Below are 21,993 nucleotides of genomic sequence, written 5' to 3'. Positions count from 1 at the left end.
GAAAGCATTTTGAACATTATACTGTGAGTTATTTATTAGGGAAAAGTACATACCATGTACACTTAGTTTTCATAGTAGTTTAAATTTATGTCACAGTCTAGTTAGGTTGTAAATTTATTTTATTTTTTATGGTTTTTAGTATCCTCTAACTTCAGAGCTAACCTAAAAAATCCTGCACCAGGGACTATCTTTATGTTGTATTTGGCTAAACAGATCTACCTTTTTTTTTTTTTTTTTGAGCACTCGCTGGCCATTACTGATGACTAAAATCTGGTTAGAATATCATTAAAATTATGCAGTAGGTAATAAATTCCACGACACTACTGAGGCTTTTGAGAAATAATTTACTTTCTTAGAATTCAGGTCAAGAGCCGAAAGAAAATTATTTATGCATAACCTCAATTTTCCCCTCTCAAGCACACAGAAAGAACAAATGCACTATGGATTTTCTTTGGAGAGGTTTGTGTTTATTATGTTTGTTTTACTTGTTTTTACATGGGGAACCTTTGTTGGCCTTTAAAATGTAATTTAACAAGGTAACTGATGTGGTGGGTTTCTTTTTTTGCCACCAATAAAACAAATACATATGACAAAATGAGTGTGTGCTCATTTCAGCCTGTAAGATTTGTTTTTAAATTATTCTATTTGCAGCCAGGGGGGGAAAAAAATGAGATCATTTCTTTCCCGTCTGCCAAAGACAAGCTGTTTTCCCCAACCCACGTGGACAGTTGAGCAGTCAGTCTAGCGCGCTAGAGTGCTAGTCTACCCACTAGTGCCCTGCCATCTGCGGGCACAAGTGCATTCACGCTGGTAACACTGGATGGGGCAAGCCTCAGCTTGGCATCTCCTGTTCCACCAAGAAGACTGTGCTGACAGTGTAGTTACCCCTTGTGTCTATCGCATCTGCCCCCTGGATGGGGCAAGAAAGAAAGGACACTCCATGGAGTGTAGTTGCTCTCCTCCAAGCTCTGCATTTATAGACTTTGAGCGCTGGATCTCACTCACTCACATGCACACTCACACACGTGCGCACCGGACCGCACCCAGTTTCAGGCCGGGACACGTCCGCGGCGCACCCCAACCCTCCAGCCCCAGGCTCCGCCGCCTCTCCCCACCCACCCGCGCTCCACGTGGGCGCACCCCGGCGCCAAGCCGCCTCACTGCCCACCAGCCCCTCGCTGCCCCGCCGTGGGAGGGAAGGCGCGGCCCTGGGGTCGGACGGACAAAGCGGGCGTCCAATCGAGCCCGGCACTGCCTTCCCGAAGGGAGGGAGGTGCAGCTCGGACGGGCCCAATGAGCGGGGAGCCCGAGTGGGACTTCCTCCGGGAATCCCGTTGGCCAGACTAGCGGGGCTGTGGGTGACACGTAAGTTGGGTGGGAGGCGGCGGCGGCCCAGGCTCCGCGGCCCCGTCAGTGACAGCCGCCCGCCATCCGCCAAACCGGGGCGAGCCCCCAGCCCCCACGGGTCACCCAGATCCCGCGGGCCGCGCGCGGAGGCGCCGCCCGGAGCCCGGCTCCTTTTGTTGGGCGCGCACCCCCTCCTTTTGGTGGCAACAAAGTCGCGCAGTGGGAACCGCCGCGAGGGGGCGGGGAGCGGCCAGGGCGGGACTCCGAGCGCCGCCGGGGGCAGCCGGGCCAAAAAAGTGGGGAGCAGGAAACAGGGCAGGCGCGCCCGGGGATCGGCCAGGGCACCCCGCTCAGAAGTATGCGGAGGGCCCCCTCGCGGGCCCCGGCACCCGCGGAGAGCCAGCCTCGCAAAAGTTTGGCGGCGGCCGCCCCGGCCGCGTCCATGGCTGCGCGCCCCGCGGCGCGTGGGGGCTGAGCGGGCGCCACTTCCCCCTCGGCCCCGCTTTTGTGTCTCGCGTCTCCTCCCCATGCTGCGCCCGGCCCCCTCCTGCAGCGGCCGCTGCTGAGGCGCTCGCTCGGGCGGCGGGAGGAAGGGCCGGCGGGGACGATGGGCAACGGGATGTGCTCCCGAAAGCAGAAGCGGATCTTCCAGACGCTGCTGCTGCTGACCGTGGTCTTCGGCTTCCTCTACGGCGCGATGCTCTACTACGAGCTGCAGACGCAGCTGCGCAAAGCCGAGGCGGTGGCGCAAAAGTACCAGCAGCACCAGGAGTCCCTTTCCGCTCAGCTGCAAGGTACGCTTAACGGGACTCCCGCGCGCGGCCAGCGGCCAACTTTTCCCAGCGCCTCCGCCCGGGCTGGGAAAGTGGCTTTGGAGAGCCGTTGGCATCGCGGGGGCCACCTCTGACCTGCGGGGACATCGGGGGCGAGCCCTGCGGGGTCGCTGAGCCCCGAGTGTCAGGGGAGATGACATCCCCGTCGTCCGGGTTCCCCGGGCGGTTCCCTTTGAAATGGGTAGCGCCGGCCCCTAGACCCGCTGGGCTTTGGATAGCCGGGCGCACACCGACTCCTGTCTTCCAGCGCTTAGCAAAGGCCCAGCGCTGTCGGGGCAGGCAAGCCAGCAGCCCTCGCTCCCCTACTGCCAGCCCATCCCAGAGGGGCATGGTTCCCTGGTTCTAATCTAGCCACTTGCTTTTCGTTTGACGTTGTCAGTAGCCCAAGAAATGGGGAGTTTGGCAGAGGTTTCTCAAACTGTGCTGTTTTTTCCCCAAGGGAAACTCAGCCATAACCCAGCAGCTCAAACTAATGGCCTAGTCCCGTGGAAGGCTAATTTCTGGTAACCTAGTAGGGTGGACTTTAGAGGTATTGGAAACGTCCACACTACTTCTGTTTACCATCCTGCAGGTATGTTTTTGCGGGGGGAAAAATGTTTGTTTTCCTGAATAACATTTAGTTTATCACAGAGGTAGAGGTGTGTGTGTGTGTGTGTGTGTGTGTGTGTGTGTGTGTGTGGTTTTACAGTTAGCTTTGAGAAGTCCAAGAAGAGAAATACAGTGTTTTCACTTTACCAGACGTAGCAACCACAACTTGAGCAAGACCTGCAGAAAGACTTAAAGTTTTATCCTTCTCTTTTCAGATCTCACTTAATGTAAATTTCAGAAACATAAATGATGCATGACTGTACAGTAACCACCAAGTTGTCTTCTTAAGAGCATAACCATCCTGTATGCTTTGCCCAAGTAGCGTATCTATATTTTGAAAGCTTTTACTTGTACTTGGGTTAGTTTTCAACACTTATGCAGCCCTCTCTCCAACCAAAATCATAATGAAAAGCTAGGAGTAGTGAAATGTTGACAGTCTTTGCTGATAGGGCACCTATAGCTTATTTCATATTACTGTGAGGATACGGGCCGAATAGATGTATCTGTCAGTGTGTCTGTATACAAATATAAAACAGATGGCTTTTCGTTACTTCAGCTATTTTGAGTGTTTTCTAGTAAAAAAAATTAAGATGAGTGAAAATGATACACGGCCGATTGCTTGGTCTTTTTTGCTCTTCCCAACTTAGCAGAAGGGAAAGTATTTTTAGCTTACTGAAGCTACACAGCCACAGACAGTGAAAATATGTGAGCTGGGCTTACTTCAAAAGGAAAACCTATTTTTGGTACAGTCTTAACTTAAAATTTTTTTTAATTTGTGGATGTTTATCCATGAATAATATTGTTGGTATTCAAAGTATGGGTATCTATTTACTTATTTATTTAGATGATGGCAGCGGCTTCCCTGTGAAGTTCAGTGCAGTTAGAACGAGGGGAAATTTTTCTGTCTAATGGTACAAAGGCAGGGCTGGATGTTTACAGAAGGGGCTTGTGTGGTGAACTCTGTGAAGTGGTTGCCTTGGTCTCTTACTTTAGGAGACCCATGAGAGCAGGTGCTATCAGCAGCATCCTCAGCACTGCACAGTGCCTGCCACTCAGGAGGGGGGTCCATATATATTCATTCAGTCAACTGATAAAATTATCCTGAGCCGCGGTGAGAACATTAATCCCAAGCACATTAGTCTGCTTTCTTGGGCTCCACTTCCCAGTCTCTGCTTTGGAAAAAACCAAACACATAACGGCAACAAAATATTTTGCCCCAAGTAGCGCATTTGCCTCAGCTGCCAATGTTGAAACTCATTGACCAAGACCTTGCTTTCTGAGACATGGCCTTTATTTGCAGCATTCCATTTTGAAAATCAATTTCAATGTCTTTTCTTCTTTTATATGCCTTCTTTCGGTGGCAGTGGGGGGGGGGGGGGAGTGGTCCTAAGTGGTAACACGAGACAGTTAAACTGCACAATATTTGCTTTGCTGCGGAAGAAAAGATGTAGCTAAGTTTGAATGACTTGCCTTAAAGTCCGTTTCTTAATTTTACCCTTTTGCCATTTCCTCTTGAGTTGTGGTGCTGCAATTATTATAACATGATTAAGCATGAAGAATTATTTCCCAAGCAGGCTACAGTGTATTCTTTTTAAAATGGATTCCTGATTGACTTCTGTAGCATTTATTTTGGATTTCACATCTGCAGGCCAGGTAATGAAGCTTTTCTGATGGTATGCAGGTTTGCTTCCCTTTTCCAATGACAAATGACATTTTACTCAGCAGTGCTATGTAACACCTGCATTTGTTTTTAGGGCATTAAACTCTCTAGTCTCAAGACTTGTTTAGTTTCCTGAGATCTCTTGATCTGTGTTGGATTAAGATCAGCGTTAATTATGAGTGGCCTTCTATAAAAAGTATGACTCCTGAGCCCAGCCGGCATGGTTTAGTGGTTGAGTGTCGACCTATGAACCAAGCACATGTCTGGGTTGCGGGCTCGATCCCCCGGTCAGGGTGTGCAGGAGGCAGCCAATCGATTCTCTCTCATCATTGATGTTTCTATCTCTTTCTCCCTTCCTCTCTGAAATCAATAAAAATACATTAAAAAATATATATGACTCTTGAAATGTTTACGTAGTTTGGCCTTATAATCTGAAGGTACACATTTGTTAAGTGAGCATATTTAGGATGTCTTCAGTTTAAGAATGGGTTGTACTCCAGAGTTTATTTTGAAAGGCGGTTACCTCTAACACCTAGGGTTTTTATAGTAGAACAGTTCCATAAGTAGGAGATGGTAGGGTGACATGGGGGAAGCTCCAAGACTAGGCAGCCCTCTCCCCACTAAATATAAATCTGTATGTCTGCCAGCCTATCTATGTACTGGTCTGTCTGCCATCCACACTGTACCTTAATGATGCTGAGGAGTGGGGCAGAGGTTACGTACTGCTGGCAGAGGCAGTCCTAACAACCTTTGACCAGCACAGTGTTTCCTTAACCTTCTAAACATTTTAAAACTCCTCTCAAGTGGGCCATGCACCATTCTCTGAGTCTACACACAGTGGTTCTCAGTTTTGACTGGCCATTAGAATTACCTGGGCAGCTCCCAGACCAATCAAATCACAATCCGGGGGGGTGGAGCTCCCCTGGCAATCTCCCCAGGTTATTACAACGTGCTGCCAAGTTGAGAACCACAGCTCCATAATCTTAACACTGAGCCACTTCACACAGTTACTGTACCTGCTTGGCCGCAAAGACACTTAAGGCTATTTTTTTTTTTTCTTGAGCATGTGATTCAAATTCTGGTCCTGCAACTTTTTATGTGAATGTGGGCCTCAGTTTTCTTATATACTGGAGGTTAGAATGACATATTTCATAGGGATATTGTGAGGGTAAAATAATTAATCCCTATTAAACTGGTAGCATACCTGGCACATAGTAGGTACTGCTCATTGAAGATAGGTTGTTACTATAGTCACTGTCCCTGTTAGATGTAAGATATTTTATCTCTCTTCCCAGGTTTGTCATGGGTAAAAATTTTTGAAATTCACAAAATTCGTTTTCCTAGTGAGCCACCTCCTCTTATTGTACGTAAATGAATGAACATAGAAGAAAATAGGTGAACTGTCATAAATCTGAGTACTTTACTCTGGAAAAGGGGCTTTCCTTGACAATTTAAACTTGGAATATGGTTACTGATTAACTCTCTTCTGTGTCATTTCAGATTGGGAGAGGGTGTAACTGCTAGAGGTAGGCAATAACCTTGTGCAATAAGATCTGGGAGTGAGATATAACTTCAAATGTTTTAAAAGTAGGAACAGCCCTGGTCTATGTGGCTCAGTTGGTTGGAGTGTTGTCCCATACACCCAAAAGTGGCAGGTTCCATTCCTGATCAGGGCTCATACCCAGCTTTCAGATTCAATCCCTGGTTGGGGTGTGTATGGGAGGCAACTTATTGATGTTTCTCACTCTCACATCAATGTTTTTCTCTCCCTCTCTGTCTCCATCCCTTCCTCTCTCTAAAAATCAACAACAAAAAAGTAGGAACAAAGTGTCCTTCATTCCTAAAAACACTGTATATGACATTATTGTAGTGCTCTTGGTCTTCCCAGTGATGACCTGAAGTCATCAAGGAAAGGTTTAGATAATGTTTTCTATGCTTCTGTTCCAGATAAGTCCAGGTACGTGTAGGGCAACAATTTAAAATAAAAAACCTTTAGTGCTTCTAAGGTTATATTGTTTTCTCAGTTAGGTGCCCTTTGCATTGTGTTCTCCTAACAGGCAGGATGGTCTGCTAGCCAGAGGCTGAACACATTTTATTGTAACTGGTTACTTTGTTTTCAACCTACCCCAAATCTGCTTATAAAAGGAAAAGAAAGAAAAAAAAGAAAGAAAGAAAAGAAAAAGTCTCTTTCAGCTCAGAGCCAGGCTTTTTTTATTCTTTCATCTCCAGTGCCTGGTGCTGGGCAATATAGCAGGTGCTCAGTAAATAGTAGGTCTGTGACCTTGTGGTATTTTCTCTCTGCCAATGAATGGGCTTTATATATGGTGGGCAATTAAGTGTAATGGATAAGGGCTGAGGAGTCAGCGCTTGAATTTGATTTCTTGCTCCCACCCCTAATAGCTGTGTGATCGTCTGCAAGTTACTTAACTTCTCTGTGGCTCGTTTTCATTGTATGTGGTAATCAGGATAATCTTTATATATAAAAGCCTAATATGTAAATTGTCCCGTCGGGAGATTGGCCGGGAGACTGGGAGTTTAGTTGCTCGCTATGATGTGCACTGACCACCAGGGGGTGGTGCGGAATGAAGGAAGGCCCCGGCCGGCCCTGATCGCTGGCCAGGCCTAGGGACCCTGCCCGTGCACGAATTTCATGCACTAGGCCTCTAGTAGTGCTTATAAGAGGTTATCGCAAGGATCAGTAGTGTTAGCCAGTATGAGATGCTTAGAAAGCTGTAGTCTGTACTTTGGTCTATTGGGGAACCTCAATGTACCTTAGAATGGTTCACAGACCTCAGTAATTTAAACCCACAGGGGTGGGCCGTGTGTTATAGGTTTACGCATTTTCAAGTGCAAAGTTAGTTTCTAGTAAATAAACATTTTCACTGAAGTACATCTTGCAGTTAAAAGGAGTTATTTATCAAGCTGTTTTTGTTTAATTCTATTGTATTTTAAAAAATAGAACAGGTTCTCTCTCTCCTGTTTTTTGGGGGCGAAGCAGCCTAAGTTTTGGAGGCCTTGCTTTGGCAAGGCTGAAAAAAAATAGAACAGGAATACTTTCTGGGCTCCGTAGTTTTTATTTGAATGTAAAACCTTGCCTTAAAATCCATTTCCTGAATAAAAGAGAAAAACTTCTAGGCACTTTTTGAAAAATGTCCTCAGTTACGTATTCTGTTGAATATCTGTAATGTGCAGAAATATTTGATTCCACACATTGCTTCTGCCTTAGTTATCCCTGTAAATGGGAACATGCCACTATAGGGTGACATGTAAGATCATGTAAGAAAATTGCTCATTACTGTGAGCCTTTAGCTTAAGTACCAGGTGGGCTGAAAACCGCACCTTGAAATTTAAAAAAAAAATGTCTCCTGCTGTTCCAAATGCAGTTTCTTACAGGACGGAGGCACAAGGCCAGGTTTCAGTGACTTTCGGAATGAGTGAACTGGAGTTGAGGAAATGACGACTGAAGCTGCCGTGGACCAAAATACAAAGGATTTGAGAGAAACCAGAAGAAGGGAGAGAGAGAAAAAAGGGGACTAACATCAGTTTATGATTTTCCAGGCATGGAGACATTCTTGCTCACATCTTTATGTCCTGAAAAGAAACGAGGATTAATGAGAGGAGAGTGGGTTTGGCATCGGATACAGTGTGACTGCACTTCTGGCGTTTGCCAGTAGAATGACCTTGACCTCTCTCAACTTTGGTTTCTTCATATTTAATTGGGGATAACGATGACTGTCTTGCACACTCGTATGGATTAGAAATAATATACTTAAAGTGCACAACATGAATGCCGGAGTGAATAGCAGTGACACTTAGTGGGTGATCGATAAGGAAAGGTTTAGACCAATAAGGAAGGGCTACTGTTGCTGGATTAGTATCACGCTGGTTATTTGGCCATTGTTTGCTATATCTAGTACAGCAATTTTCAACCTCTTTCATCTCATGGCGCATATAAACTGATTACTAAAATTCTGTGCACACCAAAAATATATATTTTTTGTCAGTTTGACAAAAAAATAGGTACAATTTTGATTTTCACCCTGGGAGGCTATTACTGTGTTGGCTGTTGTCAGTTTTTTATTTGACAGTCTAAGGGAAAAGAGGTCTGTGCTCCTGACTAAATAATAGTGAGGTATTGTATGTTTATTTTTAAATATTAATATTACTTTTTAGAGAAAGAGGAAGGGAGAGAGAGAGAGAGAGAGAGAAACATTCATTGGCTGCCTCCCACAAGTTCCCTACCAGGGATTGAGCCCACAACTGGGGCATGTCCCCTCACCTGGAATTGAACTGGCAACCTTTTGGTGCAAGGGACATGCCCAGCCAACTAAGCCACAGGTATTGCATGTTTTAAAAATTCTTGCGGCACACCGGTTGAAAATCGTTCTGTCTTTTCTATTGTTTTGACCCTTTTGGGGGGAAAGAAAAAGATCTGAAAACACTTTACATGGTTGCAAGTAAGAGTTGCTGTTTTCATTGTGACCACTAAATATTGTTATTTTATCATTCAGGACAAAATGTTTTTCCTTTTTTTGCTAGTCAGTGGTTTGTGGGGTTTTGGCTTTGTTAGGAGTGAAAGTTTTATATGTAATGTAACTTTATTATAAAATGGCAAACTATATTGTCCTCCTAAGCTACTGTTATTTGAAGTGACTTTATTAAGATAGATTTTAAAAGTTTATTTGAAGGAATTAAATTATTTTAAGTACATAGCATTTATCGATTGTCTACTGTGTTCAGGAACAGGCTTTTTCTCATTTAACAGTGACACAAGCACTTTAATGTGAATGAGCAATCTGAGGCTCAGAGAGGTGAACTTGCCAGGATCAAGGTCAAATCCAACGAAACAGCTTAGAACCCTAATGTGACTTCCTAGCTCATGTTCTTTCCTCAGTACTCCATTGACCTAAAAAATTATCTTAGTGTCTCATGACAGTATTACTGGTTTTGAGAAAGTAGGTTAGATGAGTCATATGAGGATTCAAGATAAAATTTAGATCAGCAGTAACTGGTGTGATTATTTGATTTCCAGAGTGTAGGACTTTTGTTTCTGTTATGAAAGATGATTTTGGGTGATACTGAGTTGATTTTAGGCGGCATGCAGATGCCACATAAAATAACATCAAATCATATAATTAAAAAAAAACCCGCCCTTTTGAATTCCCTTTCAGTGTGTTCTTGACAAATCAAGTAGAAACTCTCAATTTGATTCTAGAACCTCTACCCCAGATAGAGTTGCTCATTTGTTTTTTTCAACGAGAGCAGATTTCAGGGAGCCAACAGCCTGATAGCTAGAATTTAATAATTGTGTTATTGCACTTAACTTTTACAGTTACCATCCATGAGTGCCATGCAAGTCAGATTTTTCATTTATAATGTACTAGCATAAAGTTTCCTTTTTAGAAGTTTATTATAGGGGGGAAAGTACAGGTTTTGTGTGCCCGAAGTAAGAACTCACGTTGGGAGTACCTGCCTGAAGGTTAGGAATGCATCAACTCTTCAAGTCTGATATGAACACTGCATCTTACAGAGAAGAAAACAGTCCTGAAGCTGATGAGTCACTTACCCTGTGTCTCAAGCTAAGCGCAGAACCCGTGTATTCTGCCCTCCAGTGCAGCGTGGCACTCCGCACAGCGCTCTGCTCTCTCTGGGCAGACCAGCAGCACCCACCCCGTCAGGACAGAAGTGGGCGTTGCTATTTCTAACAATGCGGTGTCTCTCTGAATGGCATATTTGTGTTCTTTGCTTTTATTGGCCTGGGAGTGCTTATCCAGAGGACATGTCAGTCATTGCCCTTCACTAATACGCCTCACTAAATAGGCTCATCGCCTGGAGGGATGTGGGCATGAAATAAATTGCTCTTTATAACTGTACGACATTTAAAAATATGTATATTGCTTTAACAACTTTTCGTATATAAAATGTCACAATATGAGAGTGAATAGAAAAGTAACAGATATACTGTCATTCTGAAGAGTAAGACATTATAGAACATTTGAATGACACCATTTCCTTTCCTTGGAGAGTAAGTGAATTTAAGAACAATCTATAATTATTTTAAGAGAGATAAACATCCCTTTTTCCCATTTTGCATCCCATTTAAGCCCCTTTATGTGGAGCTTTGCCGGGAGCCAGTCCATCCTTGCTGTTTCAAGGGACCTGGCATATATGGCATGCAGTTCTTAATATGTTTGCTCACCTTCTTGGCGCTGTGTTTTAACCAAGGTCACCTCTCCGAGAAAGGTTGTTTCTCCAGGTAGGAATTTTTCCCTGAAGTCAGGGAGGGGATGCCTCTCCTAGAAAGGTTGTTTCCCCAGGTAGGAATTTTTCCCTGAAGTCAGGGAGGGGATGAAACTCCTTAACTAAGTGCCAGGCGGGTAGTTAATCACTACAAACAATCATGCTTAAGCTACATAATCTTTACTCCCTGGAATGGAGATAAGAAACGCCCTAACCTTTGTAATAGAGATTGATAGGATTGAATCAACTGGTATAAATACAAATGTAACAAGACAGCAAGAGACAGAACTCAGAACACAGAACTTAGAACACAGGGCTTGGAAGACAGGACCAAGAGAGACAGAGCCTAGGCACAGAACCTACACAGAACGTTCTCTAGAGACAGGAGAACTTCGCTGGAGAGAGCATGCCGGAGGATCCTGGACAGGGACTGGCCTCGGAGCCTGGAGGCGGAGCCTGGCGAGAGAGCATGGCAGGGGATCCTGGACTGAACCTGACTGCGGAGATTGGCAGGAGAGCCTGACTAGAACCTGGTGACTGAACCTGACTGGAGAACCTGGACAGAACCTCTCTGGAGATCCTAAGCAGAACCTCTCTGGAGATCCAGACCAGAACTTGGCTGGAGATCCGGGATAGAGATCCTGGCTAGGCTGCTGATTAACTGAACACTGTCTCTGTGTCCTTCCTTCTTCGCCGACTCCGTCCACACCTTTGGGGACCCCTGGACCTGCTGGGGTTGGACCCCGGCAGAGCTTTTGTTAGAAACAAACAAAAATCTACAAATTAAGATATTTCAGAGAGCTTTGATATTGCTTGGATGCTCTGGACAACAGCTTGATGCTATAATATCAATATCCTAAACATACATTAAAATTGAGTAGCTGATAATTACTTGATTATCTAGTTTGGTTAGTGTAGAACAGTTTACCAAGTTTTACATTGTTAAGATTTAATAATATGAATCTATAATTTCTATTATATCAATCTCTTAACCCCATGGTCGGGAAACTGCAGCTCTCGAGCCACATGCGGCTCTTTGGCCCCTTGAGTGTGGCTCTTCCTAAGCCTTAGGAGTACCCTAATTAAGTTAATAACAATGTACCTACCTATATAGTTTAAGTTTAAAAACTTTGGCTCTCAAAAGAAATTTCAATCGTTGTACTGTTGATATTTGGCTCTGTTGACTAATGAGTTTGCCGACCACTGTCTTAACCTATTAAAAAAGATTTCAAGGGGATTTTTAAAAGGACTTCATATCCTTTTTAAAGGTTTGATGCTATAAAACATGTTAAATTGTACCTATGTCACACATCTCTTTTATTAGAAGATGAAAAATAAATTCTCTTTGCTGTCTAGGTGAGCATCAGCTCAAAATCCAGAAGTCATCTAAGTTTGATCTGGGTGTGGGCGAAGCTCCTTGGGTTTAGTTTTTCCAGTAAGTTCCTCTTCATCTGCAGGCCTATGAAACTAAGGTGTCAAGTATTCTGACCTTGAAACAACCAACATACAACGGGGGATGGGGGGGCAGGCGTTAAGATGCCTCCATAGTTTTGTTCCTCAAAGCAGAAAATCCAAGGTATGTAGGACTCACTGGTTCATCGCAATTCCGAAATCCAACTGGGCAAATACATGGTCCTTGCATAGGTTTTTAGGCCTGGGAATAATTTTCCATGACTGTTTATTCTTCTGTTTTGGCTATTGGTTCCACTCTCTGAATCATCCTTCCTTTTTCATGGAAGGTGTTATGTGCCTGTTTCTGAGTTTTCTCAGCCTGCTTCCTGCCGGTAAAACTTGTGGGATCTATGGCCCTTTTGCATCTAGTACCCTCTCTGTCCCTTTCAGTCCAAACTGGCAGTTTCTGCTGATAAAATGCTCTTGAAACTTTTGCGGGTCTTCTGTGAAACTCCTTGGCGCTTGCTCTGTTAGACAAAAACCACACCCACACATTTCTTGAAGGTAAATCCTTCTCTCTGCCTTGGGCTTCTGCTGAGACGAAGGAGAGTCAGCGCCCTTTATCTTCCCAAAGGCCTATTGGAAGGACCTGCAGGTCACAGCCTTAAACTTTTCCTGTGGGTCCGGCTGCATCACCCTTCGAGACACCACGTTTCCAAGCTCTTAACAAGGATTTCAGAAGCCACGCTCTCCATCTCATCTTTAGATCATGTTCTTTTTTCCTGCCAGTTCCCCGGAATTGATCTTTGCTTGGAAGCTATTTCTTAATTTTAGCCTTGTTTGTAGTCTAGGGAGGCTGAAAATGCTCAAAACCAACAAGTCCTGCCTCCTTTTTGTTTAGTAGTCCTTCCTTCTCACAGTTTACTGTGAGTAACAAGAAGAAACCAGGTAGCATCTTCAACATTTTGCTGGGAAATCTTAGGTAAACCACTCAGTTCATTTTTTACTTCTCATATACCTGCAAGCGACTGCAGGTCATGTACCTATATGGAAGTGGGGGTATTGGGAAGCCTTCTGCCACAACATAAGTTCCAGCTTCCAATAAAATGTTCCTCACTTTCCTTTACGCCTTTACTGGCAATCCTTTCAGAGCCAGAATTCTGTAGACGCTGTGCTCAAGGCACTTTATCCTCTACTTGCATCCCTCGTAAGGCCCACTACACAGTCCCAGTGCTGCTCCCACCTTTGAGATACTGGTTACGACAGCACTTCACTTCCAAAACCTGTATTAGCTACCCTGTTGCACAGCAAATCATCCCCAAACTAGATTTCCTTAAAGCAACAAATGTTACCCTGCAATCTGTATGGGAAAGGAAGTTGGGCTTAGCTGGGTGATTCTCCTAAGATCTGTCATGAGTGTCACATGATGAAGCTGCAGATTAGGATTGAAATCTTCTCAAAACTCAGCTGGGATTGAAGAATCTGTTTCAGAGTTCACAAAGTGGTTGGCAGGCCTCAGAAGGCCTGCTTTCACCCCTGCTCATCTGGGCCTTTTCGTAGCACTTTCCATAGCACCAACAGGGAACTTACAACATGAGGACCCAAGATGAAAGGGAAAGTATTTTAATAACCTAGTCATCTTGAAAGGGATAAAGCGTCACTGTTTTATCATTACCAAATCCTCACAAGCTAACATTTATTGGACACTTTCTATGTACCAGGCCACTGGTCTAATCCATCATTGTCTTGGATTATGCAACCTAATGCTTTTGAAAAAATGTTTTGCTACATATTAAAATGTGATTTACCATTTACTTTGAAGTAAGAAATGGCATTTGAAATCATGGCCTCCAGAAGGAAATTGTCTAAAGCATCTTATCCTAAAGAATTAAGATTCAAAGAGTGGTCCAGGTAACTTTCTGAAGTACAATCCCAACCTGTAGGCTGTCAAGAGAAATTCCAAAGTGGAAGGTGTCATGTCCTTGGGGAGTTTCAAAATCCATTGACAAAATGTGAAAATTTCCCACTGCTACAAAGGACTGTATTTCATTGGCAAGTAGATGGGAATGCAGTGCTGTGTGTTAGTTCGTATAGTATTTTCACATGTTTCTGAATGTTCCTTCTGACTTTATGGACTGTGGTCCCTGGTGAAGACCTTGCTATTTAATAGAAGATAATTTTTTAAAAAATATATTTTATTGATTTTTTTGTACAGAGAGGAAGGGAGAGGGATAGTTAGAAACATCGATGAGAGAGAAACATCGATCAGCTGCCTCCTGCACACCTCCTACTGGGGATGTGTCTGCAACCAAGGTACATGCCCTTGACCGGAATTGAACCTGGAACCTTTCAGTCCACAGGTTGATGTTCTATCTACTGAGCCAAACCAATTAGGGCCAGAAGATAATTTTTATAGAGTTTTACTGGTCTTGGATAACAAAATCTTTTATTTAAAGAAAGTGTAAATGGAATGCCAATTTCAACTTGTTCATTCATCCCTACTTTGAAAGTCAAGTTTAAAATATTGCAGTATATGAGTATTCTTTTATGATATTGATAAAATAAAAGTAGAGCATAAAAGCATATTATAAAAAAGTCATTCATGTTTTCTGAACAATTGTAATTCCAAATTCATGGTATGACCTCACTCTTCTAAACATATTTTAGTAATTAGAAATACATGAGATAAATATTTCTATTTTCCTTTTGACTGGCCTAAACATATTTCTATAAGAGATTGGGAATTGGATAGAGAATATTTTGTCAAAAGTTTTGAGGCCATATTCCATTCAACAATTAAGGAAGAATTCTGTTCTTGTCAGTGAGAAGAGACTGTTGAATTTCTGTTGAATCAGTGATTGTCTCTCTGCCCCACTCCTATCTGTGTGGGTGCCAGGTTACTGCCATGATATCCATTGTCACTTTATGTTACTGTGGACCTCTCTTGGTGATAATCACGTGGCTATCGCAAGTCCTCTGTGACGTGTGGTCTCTGTTCTCTGTCCCAAAAACCAAAAGGGAAAATTTCCCTCCATGTTCCACACTGTAGTGCTAATGTACAGTGTGATTCTTACGGAGATTTACAGGTTAAAATTTTGTTTTTTAATAGATCTTTTATTCCCTGGATTGATTAGGGTCCAGATGGACAGAGCTAAAGGAAGCTCTTTTCTGTTGAAACTGTTCAAGGAAGCAGCAACTAGGAGTTAGCTAGAATGATGGTATTTGTGAGTAACCCTTAGAAATCTTCATCTGTGGTCCCACAGTAGCAACACTTTGAGTACAGGCTGCACCTTTAAAGAAAGACTGCTTTGTTGTATTTTTGGCCTCCAGCTGTTCCTACAACTCATTCCTAAGACCACATTGTGGGTCTTGTCTCTGACCTTCTCTTCCTTTAGGGAGGCATTTTCTATTTGGGATCCATGGGGGTCCATGAACTTCCTGAAAATATGTCACTTTTGTATATGTGCCATCTTCTAAGACAGAAGCCATAGCTTTTATCAGATTCTCAAAGCCTCAGTGACCTGAAAAAGGTTAAGAACCACACTGCTTTAGGGTAAATTCTTCTTTCTGAGGTATTTTTAAGTCCACCTTGGAATTTGACCTCCCCTGGTCCTATCCCATGAATCCTTGAAAGTAGTTGGGTTTGTAATGGGGTAGCAATAGCCATTACTATTCCGTTAAAGCTCTAACCCATTCCACCCCCTTAAATTAGAAGAATCCTAATTAGGGACCTAAATGGCATTTAATAGTTGCATTCCTTAGACTCCATTAGTAATTGCTTCATGAATAGTAAAAAGTGCCTGGCAATTACATGAGAAATTTATACTTTCCAAATTGCTTTATATTCATGATAGCATCCCCCCCCCCCCCCGAAAACTATACTATGTTATAGAATAAAGCAAAATATGCCATATTGTGACCAATTTAAATTGGGGGAAATGGATGTCCCACAGCCAGCCAGTGACACACTTGGTATTGAAGCTCACATTGCTTGAATCCTAACTCAGGGCCCGGACTAATCCTCAGTTTCCAAGGCTCCCTTGCCCTGGAACTCACTATAATGAGGTTTTAACAGTAATTACAAAACAGAGTTTCTTTCTGACTTTGCCTCATGGAGAGAACTCAACCTTTACAGATTCTGTCAAACAGTAAATATTCCCAGATGGTGACTCACCTGGATTAGAGAACTGGTCTCCTGGGAATCTAGCTGCCAGCCCCTACCTCTGCCCATCGCTGTGTCTAAGGAAGGTGCTGATGGCTGTTCAAGCTACTCCTTCCTGCTTCACCTCAACAGCTTTTTACGTCAATAGCGTGTTAACCTTGTTCCTTTTTGGATCGCACATGCCCTGGAGGATCCTGGAAGGCTCCATGGAGATTGGGTTCCAATGTATTAGACTAGTAGTCACTGTGGTGAACTTGGCTGCCCGCCCTTTCCATCCTATCTCTGTGGCACATTGTCCTTGATCCAAAAATAGGGGCTTGGTTGGTTCTTTACCTTGGGGTGATTTTTTTGGACTCCTATGCATGCGGGGTATAGACAGGGCTTAAGCTCTGGCTATTTTCACCACAGGCTGTCACCTCCTGATAGCAACTGTGGCTTCATCCTGACTCTAGAGGTGACTTTGAACCTCACCACTCAACTGATTCTCCAGCTGTGATTTTTAGTTTCCAGATGTAGAAGTCAGATCACTCCTAAATAAATCATAGATTGGTAGAGCGGGAGAGAATGTTTGTAGAACCCAGGTTGCAAAGAGCAGCATATGGTTATGTTTTGGTTTGGCCTACAGAGCACTCTGAAAAATTTCACAGTAGTTGTCTACAAGGAAAACGATATTTTATGTAAACATCCGATTCCCGACTTTGAAGTCATAAGATCCCTGGACACTCAGCTGCATTCCTGCATCATGAATGGCTCACATTTTGAACGGAACATGTGGGCTTCAGTTGGCAAAAATTCTAACTGGGGATTCTTTATCTTGATTAGCTTCTGTGGTTTATCAATGAAGAAAGCGAGCCTCAGAAAGATAGAATGACTCGACATCTGTGCTTTCCAGTGTAGCCTTGGCCATGTGTGGCAAAAGCACTCACAATGCAGCTAGTGTGATTGAGGAACTGAATTTTAAATTTTAATTAATTTAAATTTAAAAATTAAAACAGAAGTATTGTAAAATATTTTTGTGTCCAACACAACGTTATTGTTTTGGTGACACTACATTTCCGTTAACTGTTGTCTTGCAATAGATATAATTAGTGGATTACAGTGTATAGATACTTTCTACTTTTTTAAAATTTGCGACTGCTAGAAATTTAAAAATTACACAGGTGATTCACAGTGCGCTTTTGTTGGACCGTCCTGACCTGGCAGAGCCCACAGATTGCTGGTGGCAGGTGTGATGTTTGTCGGCAGATACCCACAGTTATAATCATATTTTTTCTCCATGACTAAAGTGTTACCCAACTTCTAATCCTCAAAACATTTTCATTATAATATATAATCTCATGAACTCCTGTAGAAATTTAGTTTTCCTCATTTTTATGTGGTATATGATACAGAAGTCCTTTTGTGTACAATAAAATTCAGCTTTGTGTATTATCAACTCTTATATAATACAGGTAATTTTAAAAATAAAATTAATGTTCATGATACATATGACTACTTTTAATTTTTAATACTATTAAAATAATATTGTATTTGATTTTGAAACAGATGTATAAGATATGTAGTCAAAAAAAGGTTACATATTGTAGCCTTAAAACTAGACAAAATTACTTTTAGAGCTAATATATTGTGCTCTTATATTTGACAAGATAAGAAGGAATCAAAAACTTCACAAATAAAACACTGGGCATGTGAATAGCCCAGTCAACTCTAACATTTCCTTTTTTTTGACATTTTAGTTATTGAACTAATGAATTATAACATCAACACTAATAAAAGAGAAAAATGGTAATTGGCGTACGAGCTATCCTTTTCATTGGCTAATCAGGGCTATATGCAAATTAACTGCCAACTAAGATTGGCAGTTAACTGCCAACTAAGATTGGCAGTTAACTGCCAACAAGATGGCGGTTAATTTGCGTATGTAGGCACAATGCAGGGAGGCGAAAGGGAAAGCAGGAAGAAGCCCCCTGCCACTGACAGTGATTGGAAACCCAGCGGGGAGCCTTTGCCCTGCCCCCCAGCCATGATCGGAGAATCAGGTGCCTTTGCCGCCCTGGCCAGTGATAGCAGGAAGTAGGGGTGGAGCCAGCGATGGGAGCTGGGCACGGTCGAAGCTGGCAGTCCCAGGAGCTAGGGGTCCCTTGCCTGGGCCTAAAGCGGAGCCCACGATCGCGGGGCCGCTGTAGCTGTGGGTCCCCGCTGCCCAAGCCGGACGCCTCAGCCAGAGGCCTTAGGCCTGGGCAAGGGGCCGATCCTGCGATTGGAGGGTGATGGGGATCAATGCCTGAGGGCTCCCAGTATGTGAGAGGGGGCAGGCTGGGCTGAGGGACACTCCCCCCCCCACACACACCCAGTGCACGAATTTCGTGCACCGGGCCCCTAGTATATACATAAAAGTACACAAATTGTAATCATACAGCTTGATGATTTTTGAAAATATTTGTGCACCAGGAACCTGATCAATTCACATAACAATACCAGCACCCTGAAGTTCCCTTGAACCACTTCAGTCACTGCCCCCACCTCCTAAAAACAATCACCATTGATTAATTTTGCCTGTTTTTGCACTTTACATAAAGGAAGTCAAATAATATATATTCTTGTGTCTGCCTTCTTTTGCTTAACATTGTGAGATTCACCCAAGCTGATACATGCATAGATTATTCATTTCTATTAGTATGCCATTGTGTAAGTCCATCACAATTTATCCATTCTACTATTGACGGACATTTGGGTATGTCGGTGCCTGTTGTTATGTTCTTTTGTGTGTGTGTTTCAAAGATTAGCAGTTTCTTAATGAACTTGATGACTATTTTGAGTAAGATAATACAATGTAAGGACTGTTTTGAGAGCATTTGCAAAATTGTTGCCTTATTATTGCCCCTCTCCTAGTACTAATTTAATATCCTTATCCTGTCTGTATGTGTATTATTAGTATAAATTTAAAAATATGATCCAAAATAAAAATAACTAAAACTTAATGTTCAAAACACAAGCATTGGTATCATTGTTCAGCCAATGATAAGCTGCCCCGGGGCCGGCCCAGATACGAGCTCACTTGTCTCTTCTCTCCACCGTCATTCGTGCTCATTTGATACATTATTTTTCCATTTGTATGGAAAAAAAGCGGCAATTTTTTAAAGTAATCAGTTTATCTATTTTCAAAGAAATTACAACAGGTTCAGTTACTGCCTTTTGCTAAATTTATTTCCTGAAACATGTTCCCAATCCCCCTGCTTTGGGAACACTGCCTGTTACTGGAAGGATCCAGAGTATAACTGAGTACTCAGGAGGAAAATTATGGAGTGAACGCAGCACCTGGTGGTGCTTAAGCTAGCCTTGAGAGCTCTTCTAAGTTACAATTGTGTGAGTTTAAATTCTGAGCTGCTAGCTTAAATGAACAATAGTGAAAATAAGAATTACCTTTAGTGACTCATGCTAGGCAGTTTGTTTCTACACAGTACATTTCACAGCATAGTTTTGCTTTATTGTATAGAAATGGCAAAAAGGGCAAGGTGTTCTTGGAATTGATCCATGAAAAGCTCCTAAATATTGCCTTCAAAACCTGTGATAATTGAACTTGTGTTAGGCTACAGTTTGTCTTCATACAAATTATGCTAGAAAACACTAACTAATAAAATATTTGTGTAAATAAAATTCTATCCCTTTTTACATGAACAGATTTCTAAATATTTAGGAACATAAGGAGGAAAGATAGCTTTCTAGACAAAGAATTAATGGATGGTTCTTATCTGTAGATTCAGGCAGGCCCTAAAAGCATTAGTGCTCTAAAGCAATATAGAGAACAGATTGGCAGCTCTCAGAGGGAAAGGGGCTGTGGGAATGGGTAAAAAGGTGAAAGAATTAAGCCAAAAAAAGAGAAAAACTCATAGAATAGACAATACCATGGTGATTACCAAGGGAAAGCAGGGGTTGGCGGAGGTAGAAGAGGCTATAGGGGGGATAAATAGTGATGGAAGGAAACTTGTCTTGGAGAGGTGAACACACAATATAATATACAGAGGATGTATTACAGAATTGTATACCTGAAGCCTATGCAATTTTATTACCTATGTCACTCCAATAAATCAATTAAAATTATACTTATTGAACTCTTCCTTAATTCAAGAATTTTACTAATTCCCCCTCCCAGCACTAGATAGTTCACACCTGTGAAGTTTTGAAGGGAAGCTATTTAGAAACTGCTCAAAAAAAAACCAGACAAGTGGCTTTGCATGATATCAGATATTTAAGGAGGTGCTTTACTTTTACTTCATTGGAGGACTGGTAGGTAAATTGTAGAAACATCTGAGGTGACAAAATTATAACTTGGGTTTCTTTAAATATGGCTTATTCAATATTATAGTTTATTCCTGGAAATCAGACTTTAGTCATAGAATGAATGTCTTTTTTGTGTGACTTTTTCTTTAAAAAAACCCTTTATTGAAAATATTTCTGATTCTGTTTTCTAAAATAGAGGATAGCTAAAGAAATTACTGTTAGTTTAGGACAGGTAAATCAAGAAGATGTGATTTGATGCAATTAATGTTACATGAGTAGCCTTATAAAGATACAGAGCATCAATATATTAGTTACTAGGGGCCCGGTGCACGAAATTCGTGCACTGGGTGCGTGTGGGGGGGAGTGTCCCTCAGCCCAGCCTGCCCCCTCTCACATACTGGGAGCCCTCAGGCGTTGACCCCCATCACCCTCCAATCGCAGGATCGGCCCCTTGCCCAGGCCTGACGCCTCTGGCTGAGGCGTCCGGCCCGGGCAGCGGGGACCTGCAGCTGCAGCGGCCCCGCAATCGTGGGCTTCGCTTTAGGCCCAGGCAAGGGACCCCTAGCTCCTGGGACTGCCAGCTTCGACCGTACCCAGCTCCCATCGCTGGCTCCACCCCTACTTCCTGCTATCACTGGCCAGGGCGGCAAAGGCACCTGATTCTCCGATCATGGCTGGGGGGCAGGGCAAAGGCTCCCCTCTGGGTTTCCAATCACTGTCAGTGGCAGGGGGCTTCTTCCTGCTTTCCCTTTCGCCTCCCTGCATTGTGCCTACATATGCAAATTAACCGCCATCTTGTTGGCAGTTAACTGCCAATCTTAGTTGGCAGTTAATTTGCATATAGCCCTGATTAGCCAATGAAAAGGGTAGCTCGTACGCCAATTACCATTTTTCTCTTTTATTAGTGTTGATTGCTTTGTAACAATTTTTCTAAATTTCAGTGGCTTACAGTAATAAACATACGCATGTTCACAGTCTGCAGTTGGCTGTGTCTTGGCCATTATGGACTGATCTAGTCTGGGCTTAACTTGTCTGGACCGAGGTATAGACCACAGGTTTTCAGGGTCAGGCAGACTCCGAATGCCTCCTCTCTATGACCAGTGCCAAGAGGATTTCGTCTACCTGAGGGGGCCGTTCGTTCTCAGAGTCCACCCTGAGAAGGAGCACAAGAGGGCGGTGCTATCATATGCCACCTCTTAAAGCCTTGCCTGGGAACTGGCTCACTGTCATTTTTGTCTACATCCCATTGGCCTAGCAGTCATGTTGTTAGTCCCAACATTAATGGGTTGGGATGCAGAAGGATACTCTGCCCACAACAGGAAACAACAATAGCATGAGTGACAGGGTGCGGGTGTGTGAGGGGCGAAGAATTTGGAAGTACAGCCCCATCTATCTTAGTCACTTTCAAAATTAGTACCCTGTGAGATAAACAAAGAAAGCTAATTTTACTTGAAGAATCATTTTACAGTGATTTGATAAACACTTTTAAA

General features: G+C 43.0%; 1 protein-coding gene across 8 annotated transcripts in view; it reads left to right on the top strand.

The window, feature by feature from the left end:
* Window positions 1–1,364: 1,364 nt before the first annotated feature.
* Window positions 1,365–21,993, top strand: part of GOLIM4 (golgi integral membrane protein 4) — an 82,499-nt gene continuing 61,870 nt past the window's right edge. For all 8 annotated transcript variants that reach the window (XM_059686959.1, XM_059686957.1, XM_059686953.1 and 5 more), the window contains exon 1: window positions 1,365–2,141. In XM_059686959.1, coding sequence (XP_059542942.1) covers window positions 1,955–2,141 — 187 coding nt within the window. In that variant the 5' untranslated portion in view covers window positions 1,365–1,954. The remainder of the gene's footprint in view (window positions 2,142–21,993) is intronic.

This window comes from Myotis daubentonii, chromosome 3 (genome assembly GCF_963259705.1).
Source record: "Myotis daubentonii chromosome 3, mMyoDau2.1, whole genome shotgun sequence".
Taxonomy (NCBI): domain Eukaryota; kingdom Metazoa; phylum Chordata; class Mammalia; order Chiroptera; family Vespertilionidae; genus Myotis; species Myotis daubentonii.
Note: the sequence above shows the minus strand (reverse complement) of the source record. Positions and strands in the feature narration are given on the sequence as shown.